At 34.6% G+C, this 23,241-nt stretch overlaps 1 protein-coding gene across 2 annotated transcripts in view; it reads right to left on the bottom strand.

Annotated features, from left to right (window-relative positions):
* DERA (deoxyribose-phosphate aldolase) overlaps positions 1-23,241 on the bottom strand; it is a 187,681-nt gene that overhangs the window by 131,242 nt on the left and 33,198 nt on the right. For both annotated transcript variants that reach the window (XM_056799299.1, XM_007503600.3), the window contains exons 3-5: positions 22,401-22,548; positions 7,400-7,495; positions 5,604-5,738 (exon numbers count right to left, since the gene is read on the bottom strand). In XM_056799299.1, the coding sequence (XP_056655277.1) occupies positions 5,604-5,738; positions 7,400-7,495; positions 22,401-22,548 (379 nt within the window). The remainder of the gene's footprint in view (positions 1-5,603; positions 5,739-7,399; positions 7,496-22,400; positions 22,549-23,241) is intronic.

Here is a 23,241-nt window from a genome sequence, read left to right as displayed (position 1 = left end):
GATTAACTGTATTATAGTCTATAAAATATATTAATATTTTACCATTTTATATGCATGGATTATTTGTTCCATTTTTATAAAGGCAACACAGGGTGCTGAGAAATGTGTATTTTTTTTAGTGTTCTCATTCAGAAGCTGCCATGAATCCTTCAAATCTAACTTTTTAGTTCATTCTATTCTATATTTCCTTTTTTGTTTATTTTTCAAATAGGCTTGTCCAGCTTTGAAAGAACATTAAGGTCTCCTATAATCATTGGGTTGTGCTTTTCTTTTTCTTTTGAAATTCAGTTAGTTTTCTCCTTACAAATGTAAGTGCTGTGTCATTCAGAGCACACATTTAACAATAACACTATTTCATTTCCCCTGGTACTTTAAAGCATAATTTAGCTTCTTTATCTCTTTTGACAATACGAATTTTTATTTTTTTTCCCTTGCCTGATGTCATAATCACAAATTTTGCCTTTTTAAAATGCCAAGTATATACTAAATTTTGTTAAAATTCCTCACTCTGTGCCTATTTTTTAAAAAAGATTTCTAACATATAGCAAAGTTTTTGATTTTCTTTCTGATCCATTCTGACATCATCTGTCTTTTTATTAGAAAATTTAACTCATTCACATTTAAGGGTTATAATTGTCAGATTCATATGTTTTTTTATTGATCAATTTTTCCTGTTTTAAGTTACTTTATATATCCAGTGATTAGTTGTATTATCTCAAATTTGCCTTCTTTATCATACATTTCTTGAGTTTATTCAATTTCTGGTACTTTTATTTCTTCTATACCTCCCTTTCTCTTCCTGGAGAAGTTTATAGTTTCTAAGTATACCCTAACAATACCCTTACAACCTTTTAATATGACCAGCATTTTTTATTATTCTCTTTCCTAACTAATATCCATTTGCTTTGTCCTCAGCCCTATACTTAGATAATTGTTACTGATATTCTCCTATTCAAATACTGTACACTTAACCATGCCTTCTCTATTCTCTAGTGTTTTTTCAACTATAATGCAATATCCCTCAGATATAGATAGGAAGATAGACAGATAAATAGAAAGATAGATGGATGGATGGATGGATGGATGGATAGATAGATAGATAGATAGATAGATAGATAGATAGAGACAGACAGATGGACAGAAGGACATACAGACAGAGACAGAGACAGAGAGAGAGAGAGAGAGAAATAATCTCTATAATTTTAAATCTCAAATGTTTTCCCTATTATACCATGATGCCTCCAATCCTTCAGGGATTTTCAGCATGTATATATTTCTTGATCCTCAAAATGCTTTCACCTAAAGATTAAAAAAAAAAAAAGAAATTATTTTGGTGACAGAAAAGACCAAAACACAAATTTAGAGGAAGACAACTAAGTTGATACTGCTGCATTCAAAGCCTCCAAAGAAAACAAAAGGAATTGCCCAAATTAATTGATGGAATTAATAGGGAAGCTCAAAAATCAAATAAGAGAAGAAGAAAAATTGGGAAGATAAATGAAGATGATGCAGGGAAATCATGAAAAAATAGTTAATAGCTTGGTAAAGGAAACATAATAAATACTAAAGAAATTAATACCTTCAAAAGCAAAATAGGCCAACTGGTAAAAGAGGCACAAAATCCAAGGAAGAGAACTCTCTAAAAGTCAGAATTGGTCATATGGGAAAAAGAAATACAAAAATTTACTGAGGAAAAGGGCTTTTTAAAAAGAAGAACTAGAACGGGAGGTCCTAGGTTCAAATCTGGCCTCAGACACTTCCCAGCTGTGTGACCCTGGGCAAGTCACTTGACCCCCATTGCCTAGCCCTTACCACTCTTCTGCCCTGGAGCCAATACACAGTATTGACTCCAAGACGGAAGGTAAGGGTTTTTATAAAAAAAAAAAAAGAAGAAGAACTAGACAAATAGAAAAGAAAGTAGGAAAACTTATTCAAGAAAATCATGCCTTAAAAATTAGAATTTGAAAAGTGGAAATTAATGGCTCCATGAGACATCAAGAATCAACCAAAAAAAGTCACAAGGATGAAAAAATAAAAGAAAATGTGAAATATCTCATTGGAAGATCAACTGATGTGAAAAATAAATCCAGGTGAGATAATCTAAGAATTATTGGACTACCTCAAAGCCATGATCAAGAAAAAGAGCTTAGACATCATCTTTAAAGAAATTGTCAAGGAAAATTGCCCTGACATTCTAGAACTAGAGGGTAAAATCGAAATTAAAAGAATCCACCTATCACCTCCTGAAGGAGATCCCAAAAGGAAAACTCCCAGGAATAGTATGGCCAAATTTAAGAACATCAAGTTAAGGAGAAAATATTACAAGCAGAAAAAAAGAAATAAATTCAGATATTATAGAGCCACAGACAGGATGATTCAAGGTTTAGCAACTTCTATCACTAAAGGAACAGAGAGCCTGGAATATGATATTCCAGAGGGTAAAGGGGGTTAGGACTTCAGTCGAGAACCACTTATTCAGCAGACGTGAGCATTATCTTTCAAGGTAGAAAATGAGTTTTCAATTAAATAGAGACACATTGCTGATGAAAAGCCTGGAGATAAATGGAAAATTTGACTCTTAAATATAAGACTCAAGAGAAGCTTGGAAAGATAAACAGGAAAGAGAAATTTTAAAAATTCAATAAAGTTGTATATGCCTACAAGGAAAGGTGATTTTTATAACTCCTAAGAATTTTCTTATTAGTAAGAGAGCAATATACATAGACAGAGGGCAAGGGTGTGAGTTAAATAGGATGGGATCATATCTGAAAATAATATTAAGGCATAAGAAAGAGGAATATCAGGGCAACTAGGTGGCTTAATGGATAGAGAGCCAAGTCTAGAGGTGAGCGATTTGGTGTTCAAATCTGGCATTAGATACTTCCTAGCTGTGTGATTTTTGTACAAGTCACTTAACCCCCATTGCCTATTTCTCACCACTCTTCTGCCTTGGAACCAATACACAGTATTAATTCTAAGACAGAAGTTAAAGGTTAAAAAAAAACTGCATTGGGAAAGGGAGAAGGGAAAAATAGAATGAGGTCAATTCTTGCACATAAAAGAGACATGAAAGAGTTTTTACAATGGAGGGAAAGATGGGGGAGACAGGGAAGGGAGGACGTGAACCTTACTCTCATCAGAATTGGCTCAATGAGGGTAGAACATACAGAATCAGCGGAGTATAAAAATCTATCTAACCTTATAGGAAAGTAGGAAGGAAAGGGGATAAGAGGAGGAGAATGGAACTGATTTAAAAAAAAAAAGAGGGCAAATTGGAGGATGTGATACTCAGAAACTAAACTGAGGGAAATGGGATGTAGAATAATATACATTAATCATAATGGTACAAAAATGTTTTGCAAGTCTCTAATAAAGACCTCAGTTTTCAAATGTGTAAAGAAAGAAGTCAAATGTATAACAATACTAGTCATTCCCCAATTGGTAAATGGTCAAAGGATATGAACAGGCAGTTCTCAGATAAAGTACTTAAAGCACTCTATGGTCATACCAAAAAAAATGCTCTAAATCACTACTAAAAAGAGAAATGCAAATTAAAACAACTCTGAAGTAACATTCCACAGATTGGCTATTATGGCAGAAAGGGAAAATGACAAAACTGGACTTGGGAAAATTGAGATACTAATGCACTTTTGGGAGAATTGTGAACTGACTCAACCCTTCTGAAGACCAATTTGCCCAAAGGGCACTATAAAACTGCACATTCCTTTTGACCCAGCTAAGTTTGAATCACAAAGAGATGAAAAAAAGGTGGGGGGAGGGACCTATCTGTACAAAAATAGTTAAAGCAGCTCTTTGTGTGGGAACAAAGAATTGGAAAGTGAGGGCAACCCATCAACTGGGGAATAACTGAATAAAGTATAGTAAATGATTATAAGGGAATATTATTGTGCTGTAAGAAATAAAGAGCAGGGAAAACTCAGAAAAATCTGAAGACTTAAACAAACTGAAGCTGAGTGAAATAAGCAGAACCAGGAGAACATTATACACAGTGACAGAAATACTGTATGATGAACAACTGTAAATAATTTAGTTATTCAAAGCAATTCAATAATACAAAATAATCCCAAAGGATTCATTTTTTTTAATGCTAGATCTGCCTCCAGAGAAAGAACTGACAAATTTAAATCCAGATCAAAGCAAACTTTTTTTACTTTTTAATTTTTTTTGTTTTGTTCAAGTTTCCTTCCACAAAAGGATTTCTGTGGGAAAATGTTTTATGTGATTGTACATGTAAAATCCATTTGAGATTGCTCACCATCTCAGAGGGGAGGTAGGCAAGGGAGGATGGGAGCGAGAGAATTCAAAACTCAAAATTCTTATTTAAATGTTGGAAACTTCTATAAATAATTGAGGAAGAAATAAAATTTAATTAACAAATTAAAAAAACAAATCACTATTAATAAAAGAAATGCAAATCAAATAACTACATGCTTTCACCTCATGCTAAGATTATAGGCAAATGTGACAAAAGATAGTATAATCAACATTACTGCAGAAAGACAAGGACAATAATATACTGTTATGCAGTTATGAATTGGTCTAACCAATTCCAAAGTGACTAAGAAAGGAAATACAAAATTGCCTAAAATATCTCAAACCCTATGACCTACAGATCCCATTCTTAGTCATTAACTCAAAAAGGCCTGAAAAAGGTAAAATGTACAACTAAATATTTATAGAATATCTTTTTTAGAAACAAGAATGTCAAACAAAAGAGATTTTCACTGATTAAGGATACAGACAAACAAAACATGAAAGAAACAATGAACAAGAAGAGTTCAGAGAAACCTGGGAGTACATATGTTGCAGAGTAAAATAAATAGAAACAAAATGACCGTGTAATTATAATACCAAGAAGGCCAACTGGAAAAATTGAAAAAAATTACATTTCTTTACCATCTTTGTATAGATGAGGACCTCTAAGTGAAATATTGCATAGTCAATCAATCAGTTGGCCAACAAGTAGTTATTTGGACTCAGTTGACATATTGGTTGGTATTATTCACTCTTTTTTCTTTTTAATAATTTTAATAATAAATAAATTTTTAATAATTTTTATTCTTTATTTATAAGAAATGGTTCTTTAGGTAGGGAAGGGAGAGATATCCAGGTGTCAAAAGCTGTAGTACAGTCTTAAATTAAACTATTAAAGCTTAAAACTGCAATAAGACTTTTGGGACAGCAGGATTTAGAAATTATTGTCTTATAAAAATAGATTTTTTTAAAATACAACACTCTAAAGTAATACTTGAGAGCCAGATTCTAATTTTAAGCATGATAGTAGTAATCATTTAAACTAGCAATATCTTAAATACAATTTAAAAAAATATATTCATATACTTGACAAAATTTAATTTTTTAACTCCATGAGGCAGGGGTTATTATACCCACCTAATGATGAGAAAACTAAGAGTCTAGAAATTCATACTGTGTGAGTGGCAAAAACAAGGATAATATCTAGAAATTCCCATTACTAGTCCTTTCTTTTTTTCCATGATACCATATTGCCTCTCATTAGAAACCTCACTTAAGACAAGGAGGCAAATTTGTGACTCTCAACTTAGGCAGGCACAAATACTTACCTTCCCATTGACCTGTGAGCACCAAAGATCTATTAATTACTACATCAATTTCTTTAGCACCATCTTCAACAGCCAATCTGATCTCTTCCAATCGAGTTTTCAAATGAGTCTGCCCAGCTGGAAAGCCAGTGGCCACTATTAAAGGGGGAAAAGATAAACAAGAAAGTTAACATATCAATCTCTCCACAAACAAATTTTACAACTATAAAATTGGCAGTGGAAAACCAGTATGTTGCTATAACATGGATAGGTCATCATCCAAAGGAGACATATAATTCTTCAAAATTTCATATTCATGTAATTCTTAAAGTAAATATAAAAAGAAAAAAAATCATTAGGCATTTTACTGATTGTAAACTTCCCAAGAAAAACCTAAAATTATATTATAATGCATAGGTGTGGTCCTAACCAAAGAGTAGTAAGGAAAAAAATATTTTCTATGACAAAAATATGTTATTCATCTTTTCTTTTTAAGTAATTACGGCAATCCAGCCTCATCCTGGGTCAAGTTGACCAAATTCATATGACTATGTTTCCTGCCTCACATCTCTTCAACTTGTTCTTATGAACTTTAGGAAATTCTGTTCCATTGCTGCTGCTAATAACCACAGCAGCCTGCCAAGCAAATACGAGATGCAGAGGAGGAAGAAATTATGCAGGAAAGAAAAAAATGATCACATATTGACTCAAAATTGTGGAGGGAATAGGAAATAAAAAAGGGGAATATGTGAATAAATGCAGATATGTTGGAAGATACAAAGTACTTCCAATGTATACATTAAAAAGGTGTGATGCCAAAAAGCAAAGAACATGTAAAAATACAAACCAGTTGGTGGGGGAAAGGGATGAGGAGGGGGCCTGGGGTCTCTCCTGAGCATTTTTAGTCCTCCTGTTATTTCCACTACTTTCAAAGCTAATTCATGGTGTTTTCATCAAAGCACTAAATAACTTTGGTTTGCTTCCTTAGAGCAAAACATGCTTTATCCATGAAGAAAGGAAAGAATTTCTAAATAGGTAGCTTATTTCTCACCTTGCACTAGATTCTGAGAAAGTTGGGGGGAATGAAGAGCTCTTAATCAGGCTCCGAAGAACTTCAGCTCCATAAGGGTATGTAACAAAAAAGAGAAATGGGGGCTTAGTTGCAGGGTGCCTTGGGATCACTTGAAGGAAAGGCTGCACTACATAAATACTGTAAATTACTCATGTTTTGATAACTTTAGAGAAGAACTTGATACTTGGCTCATCATGATCTAACATCATATAGAATTCGAACTTGACAACAACTTGGACTTCCTTTGTGGGTACACATTAAGCTGATACTCCTAAGTCCAGATTTTTTCAATTTTGTATGAAACAATGCCATTTAAGAATACAGCCCTCAATAAATATCTCACTGTACCAAGGTCCGATTTGAACATATCAGGCAAATAACAGTTGCCATAGTTTAGATTTGAGGGTTGGGGGAACGACACAGACTGCTGGTTCCATCAATGTAGGAACTCCAAATGTGCAACCTCCTTCTATTGATATAGATTATTATCTCAGCGGTAACTTTTAATACTAGAGCCCATAGCTTTGAGGCTTTAAGTGATTTTTCCTATGTTCACATACCCGATTATATGCGTCAGAGGAAGAACTTAAACTCGACTATTCCTCATTTTAAAGCCAAACTTCTACCCACTACTCTATGATGCCTCACACCATAGTTATATAGATGCTTCATATAGCTCATATTTGTGCATCAGAGGGCCTATACATATATATACATATCTATATGTAGTTTTTAAAAATCATACCTGAAGCCACTGGAATTTTACAGCCCACATCTTTAAGTGCCTTTACAGCATCACACACACGAGCCGGATAAACACAAACAGCTGCTGTGGTGATGCCTGAAAAGGAAAAGTCAAGATTTGTAAATTGCATTCTATACATTCTACATCAAATTTAATGCCTCTCCTTTCAGAATTTCTTTAAGTACAAATATAGTCTCGGAATATATATATTGGCATGTGAGCAAATCCAGGAACCAAAAGGAGAAAAACTGAGTGGAAAACATTTGAGTTAGGATTGAAATGGATAGAATTAGGAGTTATATTTATTATTATAGGGGATACACTAAGGACCAAATGGAGGAAAAAAAAGAAAATATATGAGGAATTTGAGGAACTGGTTCCATACCTGAAAGGGAAGTATGATAACTGTAATAACAAAGAGGCACCTCCATGGACATGTTTTCTCATCATTAGGTGGGTATAATAACCCCTGCCTCATGGAGTTAAAAAAAGTAAATTTTGTCAACTATATGAATATAATTTTTAAAATTGTATTTAAAATATTGCTATTTTAAATGATTACTACTATCATGCTTAAAATTAGAATCTGGCTCTCAAGTGTATATTGACATGTTTTCTCTGGCAAAATCAGACATGGTCATAATCATAAATCTGTGACCTGATGAATTTCCTGAATGAAAATACCTGAATGAAGTTCAAGGCAGAAATGACTTAAACTATCATTCTGTACTTGATTCTAACACCAGTTGCTAAAATACATGTGAAAGGAACCTCAGAAGCAAGTGATCATTCCATCTTACCCTTCATCAAGGAAATAGGTCCAAGAGAGATGGAAAGTGTTCAAGAACAAAGTTATGAAAAGACAAAAATGATACTGGTAAGGAGAAAATGGAACCACTTAGAAACCAATGTAGATACAAGGGGAATTATTCAGCAAATACAGAAAAGCATGGATTAAAAAAAATTTTAAGATAAGGATGGATTTAAACAAGGAAAAGTAACTGAAGAAGAATATTTTTAAAAATGCTTGGTCACTTAAGAATTATGCCAGATATACTCAAATTTATAAAGAGCTAAACCAATTGTACAAAAAAATCAAGCCATTCCACAATTGATAAATGGGCAAGGGACATGAATACGCAATTTTCAGACAAAGAAATCAAAACTATTAAGATGCACATGAAAAAGTGTTCTAAATCTCTTATAATCAGAGAGATGCAAATCAAAACAACTCTGAGGTATCACCTCACACCTAGCAGATTGGCTAACATGACAGCAAAGGGAAATAATGAATGCTGGAGGGGATGTGGCAAAATTGGGACATTAATGCATTGCTGGTGGAGCTGTGAATTGATCCAACCATTCTGGAGGGCAATTGGAGCTATGCCCAAAGGGCGATAAAAGACTGCCCTTTGATCCAGCCATAGCATTGCTGGGTTTGTACCCCAAAGAGATAATAAGGAAAAAGACCTGTACAAGAATATTCATAGCTGCGCTCTTTGTGGTGGCAAAAAACTGGAAAATGAGGGGGTGCCCTTCAATTGGGGAATGGCTGAACAAATTGTGGTATATGTTGGTGATGGGATACTATTGTGCTAAAAGGAATAATAAACTAGAGGAATTCCATGGAGACTGGAACAACCTCCAGGAAGTGATACAGAGCGAAAGGAGCAGAACCAGGAAAACATTGTACACAGAGACTGATACACTGTGGTACAAGACAACATAATGGACTTCTCCATTAGTGGCAATGCAGTGATCCTGAACAACTTGGAGGGATCTACAAGAAAACCACTCTCCACATTCAGAGGAAACACTGTGGGAGCAGAAACACCAAAGAAAAACAACTGCTTGAATACATGGGTCAAGGGGATATGGCTGGGGATGTAGAATCTTAAATGAACATCCTAGTACAAACATCAACAACATGGAAATAGGTTCTGATCAAGGACACAAGTAATACCCAATGAAATTGCGTGTGGGCTGTGGAAAAGGTGGGTGAAGGGGAGGGAGGGAAATAATGTGATTATTGTAACCAAGGAATAATGTTCTAAATTGACTAAATATATTAATTCAAATGGAAAATTTTAAAAACTTAAAAAAAAAAATTGTGCCTGATATACTAACTCTACAAGAAGCTGAGCTTTTATGCTAAGGAGAGCAAAAAAGCGTGCTTTGTTTCTTGATTTGCTTTTTATTTGAAACTAGGATAAAGACAAGACAAGGATCAAAGAAGGGAAAGGACCACTGCTCAATAGAGAGAAGGGTGATGAGTGATTACAATGAGAAGGCTGAAATATTCTAACATTTTTGGCTTCTGTTTTATTTTTTTAAGAAGAAACACATTTAGAATAAGAGGGTTTTAACAGAAATCATTTTCAGAGATCTTCCAGAACTAAATGAAGGAGCAGTTAGGTGGCTCAGTGGATGATGAATAGAGATGAGAGATCCTCAGTTCAAATATTGCCTCATACTCTCTACCTTTATGACTCCGGGCAAATCATTTACTCCTAGTTGACTAGACCTTACCACTCTTCTGCCATGGAACCAATACTTGGTATTGATTCGAAGACAAAAAGTACGGTTTTAAAAATAATGAAATAACAAATATTATTGAATAATGAAATGAAATTAATTGAATAATGAAAAATAATAAAGGAATGAAAAGAATCAGCAAGACTAGTGGGCCTCTATGATTTCAAGTCATCGGATCTGGATGAATTCCATCCTATCATAATTTTAAAACTCTAATATGTAATTGTGAAGCAACCCTTATGAACATTTGGAAGACCCTAGAGAACAAATATTACATGTAAGGATATACTGGAAGATATCTAATACATAGAGGAGCGAAGCAAGGAAGGAAACTTTCCTGACTATTTGACACAGTTCTCTATCACTCCTTAAGGCTAGAAAATTAGCAAAACAATAAACCAAAACTAGATTCGCAACATTCTTTATTTTCCAAAGTGTAAATATTCACCTAAAAATTTAATAATTGTATTCTTGCAAGTCAGTTCCAGCTGAGATACATATGTGCATACACATATAAATGCATATATATAATACATATATACATAGATATGTATGTTTAAAATCAAAATCAATTTCTCACAAGATACATGATTAAATAAGACGAATAATTCTCAAAGGCAAAATTATAATTCATTAACATAAGAATGCTGCAAATGATTAATAGCAAATCAAAACAATCCTGAGGTTTTACTTTCCATGAACAATTTGGCAAAGATAACAGAAAAATAGGCTCTCTGGTGTATTTTTTGGGTGGAACTGTGAACCATTAAAACCACTTTAGAAAATAATTTCAAATTACGCAAATAACATGACCAAAATATGCATACCTTCTAATCCAAAGATTTCATTCCTAAGTATATATATCCAAGGATGCCATTGATTAAAAATAAAGTTCACAAGTACACCAAAATATCAATACCAGCACTCTTTATGAAAGCAAAAAACTCCAAACAAAATAAGGCATCTCTAAACTGTGAAATTATTAAACAAATTGTAGCAAATGATTTGGAATATTTTTATGTTGTAAGAAATTGTTATTAACAACAATAATATCATTTATGTGGTACTTTAAGGTTTGAAAATCACTTTATAAATATTTATAAATATTATCTCATTTGACTCTCACAACAACCCAGAAAGATGGATGCTATTATTATCCCTTTTATACATGATAAAAATAAGAAGAAACTAAATGATTTGCCAGGGTCATATGGCTAGTAAGTGTCTGAGACCACATTTGAATTCAGATCTTTCTGATTCCACATCCATCACACAATCAATTGCAGAACATTATGAAGAAGCATGGAAAGACTTACAAAAACTGATGCAAAGTAAAGTAAACAGAAGTAAGAAAAAATATACACAATGACTACAACAATGCAAATGAAAAGAATAATCACAAAACAATCAAAAATCAATGTCACAAAATTACAAAGAACAAGTATGGTCCTCAAGACCATATGACATATGACATATGTCATGGGAATATGGTATATTCCCTAAAAGAAGTAAGAGACCCATATATGGAAAATTACATACATTTTATTTTTTTGGTTTTTGATTTATTGATTGTATATATAATCTTTTTCTTTAAAACAAATTCTTTGTTATGTGAGATGATTCTCTCTGATGGCAAGGTCCAAGATTTCTTAGGACCATTGGAAAACAACATGGCAATGCCTCCAAACAGAGGCAGATGGTAAGACCTACAGTACATTGGAATGCAGTGGCAGAGAAGATGGTATGGCCTAATGGTACTTTATTTTACCATATTGGTAGTATTTGATAACTATCAACTAATCCAGTTGATCAAGAGAGCTATGTAATTCTTTCTACACAATTCCCCTGGATGAAGTCTGTGTGGCTAAGTAGCTTGGAGAACAAGGGAAGGGAAGTTAGAGCACCTAATCCACTGAAGTCTCGTCCTACCTGGCCACCCCATGGAGTCTGGATGGTCCAAGGAATTTGGAGAGTGTGGGGGATACGGTTGCTCCAGTAGTGGCTCCCCTTGACCAGTCATTTCAATGGAGTCTGAGCACACTCCATTCTTTCTTTCAAAATTATACTTCATCACCCTCAAAATGATATCATCCCTGTTATCCATCAAGAAGTGCAAACTGGATGGATATTTCCTATTTCCAACCTCTTTACCCTTCCAGTGTATTTATGTCCCCCCCCCCCGCCATGAACTTCTTTGTGATACATAAATTTATCCCATTTTGTTTCTTTTCCCATTTCTGTTAGTATTAACCTCTTTTTTAAAAAAACTCTAGTTGTGTGTGTGTGTGTATATATATATATATGTCTTGGCATTTCATCCTATAAAGTTTGTCACTGTTCCCTCTAAGTATAATTCTTTTAGCTACCCAGGTGATAATAACAATTTTTAAGAGTTACCAATGCCTTCCTTTCTTATAGGGATACATATCATTTTAACTTATTGAGTCTCTTTAAAAAAGTTTTTGTTTTGTTTCATTTTGTTTTTCTCTCCCCCTCCCCCCTTTCTTAATTAGATCATTCTCTTGGGTTCTGTGTTTGGGCATTAAATTTTCTGTTCAGGTGTTGTCTTTTCTTTACAAATGCTTGGAATTCTTCTATTTTATTAAATGACCATACTTTCCCCTGTAAGAATATAGTCAGTTGCTGCATAGTTGATTCCTGGTTGTAGACTTAGTTCCCTCGCCTTCCGGAATATCATAATCCATGCCTTTTGGTCCTTCAGTGTAGATGCAGCCAGATCCTGTGTTATCCTCACTGTAGTTCCATGGTATCTGAATGACTTCTTCTTAGCATCTTGTAATATCTTTTCCTTGGTCTGATAGTTCTTGAATTTGGCTATAACATTCTTGGGTATTGTCAGTTGGGGATTAAGTACAGGAGGTGATCTGTGGATTCTTTCAATCTCCACTTTTTCCTCTTGCTCTAGAATGTTTGGGCAGTTTTCTTGGGTAATTTCCTGTAGGATGATGTCCAGGCTTTTTCTTTTGTCATGGTCTTCTGGTAGACCAATGATTCTTAAGTTGTCTCTCTTGGAATGATTTTCTAAACCTTCTGTTTTGTGAATGAGGTGTTTCATATTTTCCTCATTTTTTTCATTCTTTTGATTTTGTTTTATAGCTTCCTGCTATCTTGTGAAGTCTCTTGCTTCTAATTGTTCTATTCTGGTTTTCAAAGACTGAATTCCATCCTTGGATTTTTGGTCATCCTTCTCCTTCCGGTCTGATTTTCTTTGGAGGCCATCTTTCATCTTCTTTGCCTCATCTTTCATCTACTTTGCTTCATTTTCAAGCTGATTAATTTTGGCTTTCAAGACACTATTTTCTGTTTCCAGATGACTTACCGTGCTTTTAAAGTTCTTTTCCCAGGTGTCTTCAGCCTCTCATAATTGTGTTTTGAATTGTATTTTGAGTTCTTCTAAAGCTTGTGTCTGATTCGCTGGAGTTTCTGTGTTTTTGCTTTGTGTTCCTTGATCCTCTGTTCCATTTGCTCTTTTTTCATTGCCTGGATAGAAGCTGTTGATTGTAATTTCTTTTTCCTTTTTCTGTTGTTTGCTCATATTTGCCCCTTCTTTCCCCTGTGTAGTTGCCTGCACTTTTGCTCCTCTCATTATGTGTTGGATCTGTGGGTTTGGGCTTTTCTGTCAACCTTCACCCTTGAAGCTTAGCAAGGCACTCAGAGCAGTCTTTGGGGAGGGGTGTTGGAGATTGAGCTTCCTTGCCCTCTGAAGGCTTGATAAGATTAAGGCCAGTGGGGTTGAATTTGCAGAGCTAGATGTGCCCTGAGGCCAAAACCTCAGAAAAGGGCAGGGGCAGCAATATGGAGTGTCTGGGCTGAGACTAGGCTGCCTGCTCTGAGCTTCTTCTCCAACTGCTTCCTCACTGCTTGTGTTTTTGGGGGCATACCTTTTAAGTTGAGTCCAGTAGGAGGGTTCCTTGACTCTGTCCTGTTGTTAGGTTTGGTTTTCAGAACCCTAGGAGCATTTGCTTTTTAATCGGTAAGGAAGAGTTTTCAGAGGTCTGAACTTTCGCTTCCTTTAAACTGATCCAACCATTCTGGAGGGCAATTTAGAACTATGCCCAAAGGGTGCTAAAAGACTGTCTGCCCTTTGATCCAGCCATAGCATTGCTGGGTTTGTACCCCAAAGAGATAATAAGGAAAAAGACATGTACAAGAATATTCATAGCTGCGCTCTTTGTGGTGGCAAAAAACTGGAAAATGAGGGGATGCCCTTCAATTGGAGAATGGCTAAACAAATTGTGGTATATGTTGGTGATGGAATACTATTGTGCTCAAAGGAATAATAAAGTGGAGGAATTCCACAGGAACTGGAATGACCTCCAGGAATTGATGCTGAGTGAAAGGAGCAGAACCAAGAGAACATTGTATACAGAGACAGATACACTGTGGTACAATCGAATATAATGGACTTCTCCATTAGTGGCAATGCAATGTCCCTGAACAATCTGCAGAGATCTAGGAGAAAAAACACTATCCACATTCAGAGGAAAAACTGTGGGAGTAAAAACACAGAAGAAAAACAACTACTTGATTACATGGGTCGAGGGGATATGGCTGGGGATGTAGACTCTAAATGAACAACCTAATGCAAACATCAACAACATGGAAATAGGTTCTGATCAAGGACACATGTAATAATACCCAATGGAATTGCACATTGGCTACAGGAAGGGTGGAGGGAGGGGAGGGAGGAATAGAATATGATTCTTGTAACTAAGGAATGTTCTAAATTGACTAAATAAAAATTTTTTTAATTAAAAATAATATAAGTGGAAATGCCCTTTGTCTATTCTTGGTCTGGTCCAACTTTTTCCATCTTTGATTTCTAAAGAAAAAAAATTTTCTTGTCTGCTTCCACTTTCTCTTATAGCACGTAATAATAGTCTATGGTGCTGGAGTACTAACAAAGTTACTTCACTGTCAGAAAAAAAGAAAAAATTTTATAAAAATCTGTAAAGATCTTTTCTTTTTCTTTCCTATCTTTATCCCTGCTCCAGTTTTATCCTTATACACCTTCAAGATAACTTCATTTAGATGAGTGTCTCATCAAGCTTTCCATAAACTTTTCTCTTTTTCCTAGACTCCATTCTATTTTATGAAGCTTTACTACTCATATTATTCTTTATACTTTATTCTATTAAGTTAATATTCTATTCTACATATATATTCTATAATATTCTCTTACATTAAATATTCAATTAAAATGTATTCATACTCCACAACAATATAGCTTCATAAGACAGAATGGAGTCCATGAAAGATCAAAAAGTTTATACTTGGTGAGAGCATCAAGTATTGACTTAATGAGGTAGTTATTAGAGTCATTTGTTCTCTTTGTTGGAGTATGAAAAAAATGATTACATTTTCTTAGGAGACAGCAATAGACTGTGTCAAAGTCTGCTCTAATATACATGTTCTATTTTTCAGCATCATGAACCCGTCTAAATAGGTCCGGATAGAGTTGCCTCAGTTGTATTCTATATCATCCCATATTAATTATTTCTTCTCATTTGATAATGATGTTTTCCAGCAAACTAATATAAGTTAGTAGTCTGACTACACACAGAAAATTTCTTTAGAAATGTTTTTCATGCTTGAAACCAGTTCTTTTCTTTTTAGGTTTTGTTTTGTTTTATTTGTTTGTTTTTGCCTTTTGTAACCTCAGTTCTTAGCACAGAGCCTGGCACACAACAGGTCCTTAACAAATGCTTGCTGCCTAACAATTTTTTTTTTCATTTTAATAATACTATTCAGTTCTTTCCATATCCAGAGCCTCCTAAGCTATTTCTCAAGGAAAGTGTTCATGCCGTATAGGAATGAGATTTCTGAGGAATGTATAAAACTTCAATCTTTTCATTGTTTGCTCCTGAATCATATTATCTGATATATTTTTCACTATCCTTCTTTATACCTACCTGGGCACTAAAATCACCAAGTAATAAAGTATATGCTGATTTAATTTGGAGGTTTTTATCAAGTTCCTTAAAGCAAATATTTCTCTATCCTCTACAATAGATCCTGGAGCACAAATCAGTTATTTTTCCCTGGTGGCCTCCTTGCAAACTGGAAGGCTCTCACAAACAATATTCTACGGATCATACTTCCACAATCATGCAGCTGATTGAAATGAGTAAGATGGGAGAAAACTAGCATATTAAGAGCCAGGCACTTCCCAAATATTATCTCATTTGATCCTCATAGTTACCCTGGGAGATAAGTGCTATTATTATCCCCATTTTGCAGTTAGGGAAACTGAGAAAGAAAGAAATTAGATAACTTGTCTAGGATAACACATCCAATAAGTCTCTATGGCTGAATTTGAATTCAGATCTTCTTAACTCCCAGACTCAAGACTATCCAAAAGCTAAAGAAAACTTGATTAGGTAGAGCAAAATTCCCCTCTGGAGGTTCTCTTACCATCAGATTTCCCATATACACTAAAAGCAAAATCATACAAGGCTCCCTTGAAATATATAATAGAAATAACTTTGTATAATGACCTATTGGTAATTAATATCCAGAGAAGCATAAAATGATGTATGCTTGCCAAAACTATTTGCTCCACCATCACTGAGATATTGAATCCAAGTATCCAAGTGTAAGAAGGATTTCCCATAGAACAAGGATTCTTAATCTAAGGCCCACAGATGCCTTGCATACATAAACTAGGATGGGAAAAAATTATACCCTCATTTCAACATAATATAATCATAGAATTTTATCTTCAAATTTTTTATATTATTTTTATATAATTATCCAGGAAAACTAATATGTGCTAGGCACTGGGGTAAACTTTACAAAAATCTTGGATCCTAAAGACAACCTTTGAGAGAACTGTTATTATCCCCATTTTATAGGTGGGGAAACTGAGGCAGTGTTCAAGTGATCTACTAAGGGTGACACAGCTTGTGAGTATCTAAGACTGGATTTGAACTCAAGTCCCTCTAACTTCAGATCCAGCATTCTATCCATTGTTCTACCTAGCTCCCTTTGTAATCCCATATATTTTATCTTATATATTTAAAAATATATTGTAGGAATCCATAGGCTTCACCAGGCTACTATAGGGATCCATGTCAGAAAAAAAGTTGAGGATCCTTGCTATAAATGATAAAGTCCTCCAGATGTAATCAGGATAATTTTAACAGAAAACAGAAATATCAAGCCCTGTAACACTGAAGAACTTGCTAAGGAAGATTTATAATCGCCCGTCATAGTTCAATCTAGGCCTTCGCACTAAAAAATTAAATAATGTCTAGTGTTCGGTCTATCACATGCAGTAACAAAGGTCATCATTTTCAACAATATTCTTCAGCTAATGCTACAAGTAGCAAACCACAAATTATCAGTCTCTGAAGAATTCAAGTTAAGGGTCACCGGTTAGCTACCATTAACAAATTCAAGTCACCAGTTATCAAATGAATCATTTCCCAGGATATTCACGGGAGTGTGATTCTGAGTGACTGTCATAGATTTCTAAAATATCATGGAAAATGGGAGATATCACACGATTAGGCAAACAGCCTGAGTTTTTTTTAAAGAGCTAAAAGACTCTGAAAACGATAGTCCACTGAGCTTGAATTCCATTTCTGTCAATAACTGGGACAATAAGTATATTAAAAAAAGGAAATAGTGAGGGAAAGAAGAAAATGATATAATCAAGATCAGTCTAAGCTTATTTTTCTTGAATGGCTTTACTTAAAAATTAATCTTCATAATACAATTTAAAATCTGGCAGACCTTCTTCCTTTATGTTTTTTTTCCCATTAAATTTTTTTATATTCTTTATCTTTTGTTTTTCCAAATAAATGTTTTTTTAATTCAATAAAATAATTTTTTGGTACTTTAATTGGGATGATATTGAATAAGTAGATTAGGTAGGATTGTCATTTTAATTATATTGACTTTGCCCAACTATGAACAATGAATATTTCTCCAATTATTTAGATCTGACTTTATTTGTGGAAAATGTGATTCATAATTATGTTCATGCAGTTCCTGGGTTTGTTTTGGCAGCTATACTTCCAGGTATTTTATTTTATCTGTGGTTATTTTTATATGGGATATCTCTTTCTATCTCTTCTTGCAGGACTGACAGTAATATATAAAAATGCTCCTGATTTATATGGTTTTATTTTATATTCTGCTGCATTGCTAATATTACTAATAGTTTCACCTATCTTTTTGGTTAAATCTCTAGGATTTCCACATATACCATCATGTCATCTATAAAAAAAAATAGTTTTATTACCTCTTTGCCTATTCTGATTCCTTTCATTTCTTTAACTTTAAGCAGTATTATAAAGCAGTAATTATCAATGCTACCTGATAATTGACTAAGAAATAGGAAGATAGAACAGTGGAACAAAACAGAGATAACACAAACAGCAGTAAAAGATTATGGTTGTATTTGACAAAAACATAGATCTAGGTTTGGGGGATAAGAAAATCACTATTTGGTCAAAATTTCTTGGACAACTGGACTAGTTTGGCAAAATTTTTATAAATCATCATTTCTCTACTATTTGGCTTTTTAAATTTAAATTAGTGTATTTGTTATCTTAAAATACTCTGGTGGGTCTCTAAATCCACCCCTTCCCCCATTACAGAAGGCGTCATTTGACAAAAAAAAAAATATGTATATGTAAGACTATATCTTGCTTGTTTCTATTTCTTTCTCTGGAGGTGAGCAAACACAAATCATTCTTCAAACACTATTTCTGTGGCTCTATATAGTGTGTTCTTGGTTCTATTCATTTTACTCTATAACTTCACGTAGCTCTTTCCATGTTTTTTGAAAATTAACCTGTTTATCATTTCTTATGGCACAGTAGTATTCCATCACATGGGAATTCCTTTAATTTTCAGTTCTTTGTAAGCACAAAGACAGCTGCTATAAATATTTTAGGATATATAGGTTCTTTTCCTTTTTCCTTGGTCACCTCAAGAAATAAACCTAATCGTGGTATTGGTGAGTCAAAAGGTATACACAGTTTTATAACTCTTTGGGCATTATGCTGGATCAACGCATAGTTCCATCAATAGTGTATCCCCATTTTTCCACAACCCCCCTAACATTTGTCATTTTACCCTTTTATTATTTTAGCCAATCTAACAGGTGTGAGATAATATCTCAGAGTTGTTTTGATTGGCATTTCTCTAATCGATAATGATTTAGAGTATTTTTTCATATAGTTATATATAGCTTTGTATTTCTTCATCCAAAAACTCCTTGTTCATATCTTTTAGAATAGGAGAATGATGTGGATAGGACTCACTTGGATTTTAGCAAAGCATTTGTTAAAATTTCACATACTATTCTTAAAGAAGGGTAATACAATTAGGTTGATTTGGAATTGGATAAATGGCCAGACCCCCAAAATAGCCATTAATGTTTTGATGTCAATTATGAATGACGTCTCCAGTAGAGTGCCTCTCCCTCCACCCCCAGGGATCTATGTCTGGCCCTCTTCCAATTAACATTTTTATCAATCACTGGGATAAAGTCATAGATGGTCTGCTTATCAAATCTGCAAAAGACAGAAAGTTGGCAGACATAGTGAGCAGGCTGAATGACAGAGTCAGCATTCAAAAAGATTTTGACAGGCTGCTGTAATGTTGAGCCAAGTCTAATAAATTGAAATGTAAGTGGAATAAATGTAAAATAATATACTTTAAGTTTGGACATCATGGCACTTTGTTGATCCCCAACTGAAGCTTGGAAGGAATTTGAAACTGGAAACAACAATTTCCATTGAAAAGGAATTCATAATAAAAATTCATCACTATGATGAATCCCTCTTGGAAAATTTAAATCACTAACCCCCCCAGTCTTCATTAAACAAAAAATACACTTAAAGCATCATGTATATTTTATTTATATCATTTCACCCCCAAACTTTACAACTATAAGGTAACATTGTTATCATTAAAGCATTATGACAAAATAAGTTTTCAAAAGTCCTAGATTGGCATAAATTATATTTGGCTCATCATAATTCAAAATTTCCAATGCTACCCATCATGATAAGGCTATATGAAGCCAAAAAGCATTTGTACTGTTGGAATGAAAATCTATCCCTAACATCAATTCTACCATGGCTAGCCAAGAAACCCTGCTACTTCCTTCTGAAATCCGCTCCAGCTCTAATTCTCTGATTTTATGATCTCACTAAGTCTTAGTGTTGTAATCTATAATATGATCACATAAATTCTAGGCTCTTTTAGAACATGGATTTTAACTTGGAGACTATGAACTTGTTGTGTAATAATCTGATTACTATTTATTAATTTAATTGGCTCCCTTTGTAATCCTGTGTTTTATTTTGTACATTTGGAAATATTACTCTGAGAAGAAATCTGAGAAGAACTTCACCAAACTGCTGAATGGGTCTGTGACACAAACACACACAAAAAAGTTAAGAGTCTCTGATTTAAAGGGATTCTCTGACTTTATGGACCCTGTAAAAATTCCTTCATATAACCCATGGGAAAAATATGGCTCAAAACCATTTAAAGAGCCAGCATATTTAAACTGAGCAAATATTTCCCATTGGTATTTTATACTTAGAAGTGTATTGTGAACTTATTCTTAGGAAAAAATACTTTATACAGGGCTTTCAACTTCATTTTTTGGTCATTTCCAAACCATGGCTCCATAATTTGTTCTCTTTTATTCGTTCTCTGTCCCCCATTAGAATGCAAGTTCCGTGAGGGTAAAAACTAGCTTCTTCTCTTAACCTGCATATGGCATTTAGTTAAATGCTTTATTCTTCCTTTATAAAACAACAAAACTGGTTCTCATATGGCTGCAGAGTCAGCCTTGTTAATTTAGAGTCACGTAATGCCTTAACTCATATGAAAATAGGAAATAGAGGAATTCGGGAGTATATAAATTTCCCTTGTGACCTAAAATCTCTTTGGGAGAAATTGTCCCTAAAATCAAAAGGCAATGTGGAAAAGAGAAGCAGACCAGAAAAAAGGAGACTGAGATTCTGGTCCTGGACCTACCGCTAACTGGTCTAAATGCTTGAGCAAGTTTGATCAATTTGCCTTCTACAGATACCTGTTTTCTGATCTCTAAAACGGGCAGTTGGATAACTGCTCATCTGTCCTTTTAGAAGCAGTTATATAGTAGAGTGAATAGGGCACTGAGCTTGGCATCAGGAAGACTCAACTTCAGTTGTGTCTGACTCTTCATGATCCCTTTCTGGGTTTTTTTGGCAGAGGTACGGCAGTAGTTCACCATTTCCTTCTCCAACTCATTTTACAGATGAGGAAACTGAGGCAAACAGGGTTAAGTGACTTACCCAGAGTCACACAGCTAATAGTGGCTGAGGTCAGATTTGAACTCAGGGAAAAAAATCTTCCTGCCTCCAAGCCCAGCGCTATCCACTGTGCCACCTAGCAGCCCAGACTAGATCTTCTAACATGGAACCAATACTAAGGACTGATTATAAGACAAAAGATAAAGGTTTGGTTGTATTTTTTTAAATCATCTCCAAAAAAAATCCCATGACTATATCAAGTGAATTGGGATTTGGGAGGGAATCCCTTCCACTACAAATGCTCTTGTGCTTTTGGGGAATGGGACCTAGACCTCTGATTTCTAAGTTAACACCCACTAAGGAAACAACTCCTGCCAATGCAGAGGAGCAACTGTTCACAGGCTCACAGATTTCGAGCTAGGACGGATCTTAGAGGTCATCTAGTCCAGTCCCCTCATTTTCCATTTTACAACTGGGGCCCAGGGAGATTAAAAGGTTTCCTCAAAGTCACACAGATAATAAGGGCTTCAGATAAGATTCAAACTCACAACTACTCGATGCCATGATTTGTGCTCAAGCTACTCCAATCATCTCAAGAGGGCTGCCTGCCTGGGACACTAAGAAGTTGTTCACAGAGCTAGCATATGTCAAAGGGAGAAACTTGGATCCACGTATTCCCGACTCTCGGGGTTCTCTCCACCGTACCAAACTGCCTCTGACATTGTACTTCACCAGAAAAAATCTCACAACTAACAAAAACATATTGTGGAGGATGCCACAAGAAAAAAACTATGACATTTCTCTAGATGAGCCATTCTAACAATTTACCTAAGAAACAAGAGCAGTGACACACAGGCATTGTTAACTGTGTATGTTGGAATTTTTTTTTTTACTAGACATTAAGACAGGCAAATAACAGGGACAGAAATGTCTGATTTCAAAAATTTCTGATTTAACAGAGGAAAAAATGGGGTCCTGATTAAGCAACTTGCCCAAGATCATAGAAGTTTTAAGTTTCAGACATGAGATGTGAATCTAAGGCATCTGACTCCAAAGCCAATGTTCTTTCAGTGCATCGTGCTGGTTGTTAAAAAGAAACTTACATGATGATTTTATTTCATAAGTCAACTGAGCCTCGTGTTTACTCATTATAAACTATATACTTATTTTAAGGGCATTACCTATATCCTGCATATCCAAAGCTTTCAAAAGATCTTCCCGGATTGGATACTTGGCTTTGTAACAAAGCCTCTGAACATTTGAAGAAGTATCATCCCCTGAAAGTGTAGTGAGGTCAATAAAGGTAACAGCTTTCAGGAGCCAAGCAGCCTGTTTTAAAGAAAAAAGAAAAGAAAAATCTATGTTTTAAAAAAAATGCTTTCAATCAAATTATTACAGAATCATATAAGCAACTATAAATGCTGAGATCTTGTGGCTTCACTTTAAAGGAACAATTCAGATGTATAATATTGTTCAACTAAAAATTAAACTTTAAACATTGTTTAATTAAAAGTCAAAAGCCCAAATTTGGAACTATGCCCAAAGGGCATTAAAAGACTCCCTGCCCTTTGATCCAGCCATACCACTGTTCTTATTATCTCTTCCTTATAACACTACTATGTGCCAGGCACTGTGCCTATACTATCCCTATCTGACTTCTCTATCCCCATCACTATACCAGAATATGAGATCATAGGAAATATAAGAGTTTCTTCAATCTTGTTTTAATGTTATGCTTTGTTTCCAGGTCTATGGGGTACGGTGGAAAAAGCAATGGATTTGGATGTGGCGGTAACTATGTTCAAAATCCACTGATCACTATCTCCATGACATTCGGCAAGTCTTTTAACTTCTTTGAGCCTCCATATTTCCCCATCTGTAAAATGAGGTTTTGCTAGATGACCTCTAAAGTCCCTTACTGATATAATTTTTCATGACTCCTAAAATAGAAAAACTGTAAAAAATAAATGGGTATACATAGATGTTCCATGGATTTTCCAGTTGATTCGATTTTGACTTTAA

Source organism: Monodelphis domestica, chromosome 5, assembly GCF_027887165.1.
Source record: "Monodelphis domestica isolate mMonDom1 chromosome 5, mMonDom1.pri, whole genome shotgun sequence".
Lineage (NCBI taxonomy): Eukaryota > Metazoa > Chordata > Mammalia > Didelphimorphia > Didelphidae > Monodelphis > Monodelphis domestica.
This window is presented reverse-complemented; position numbering and strand designations above follow the sequence as displayed.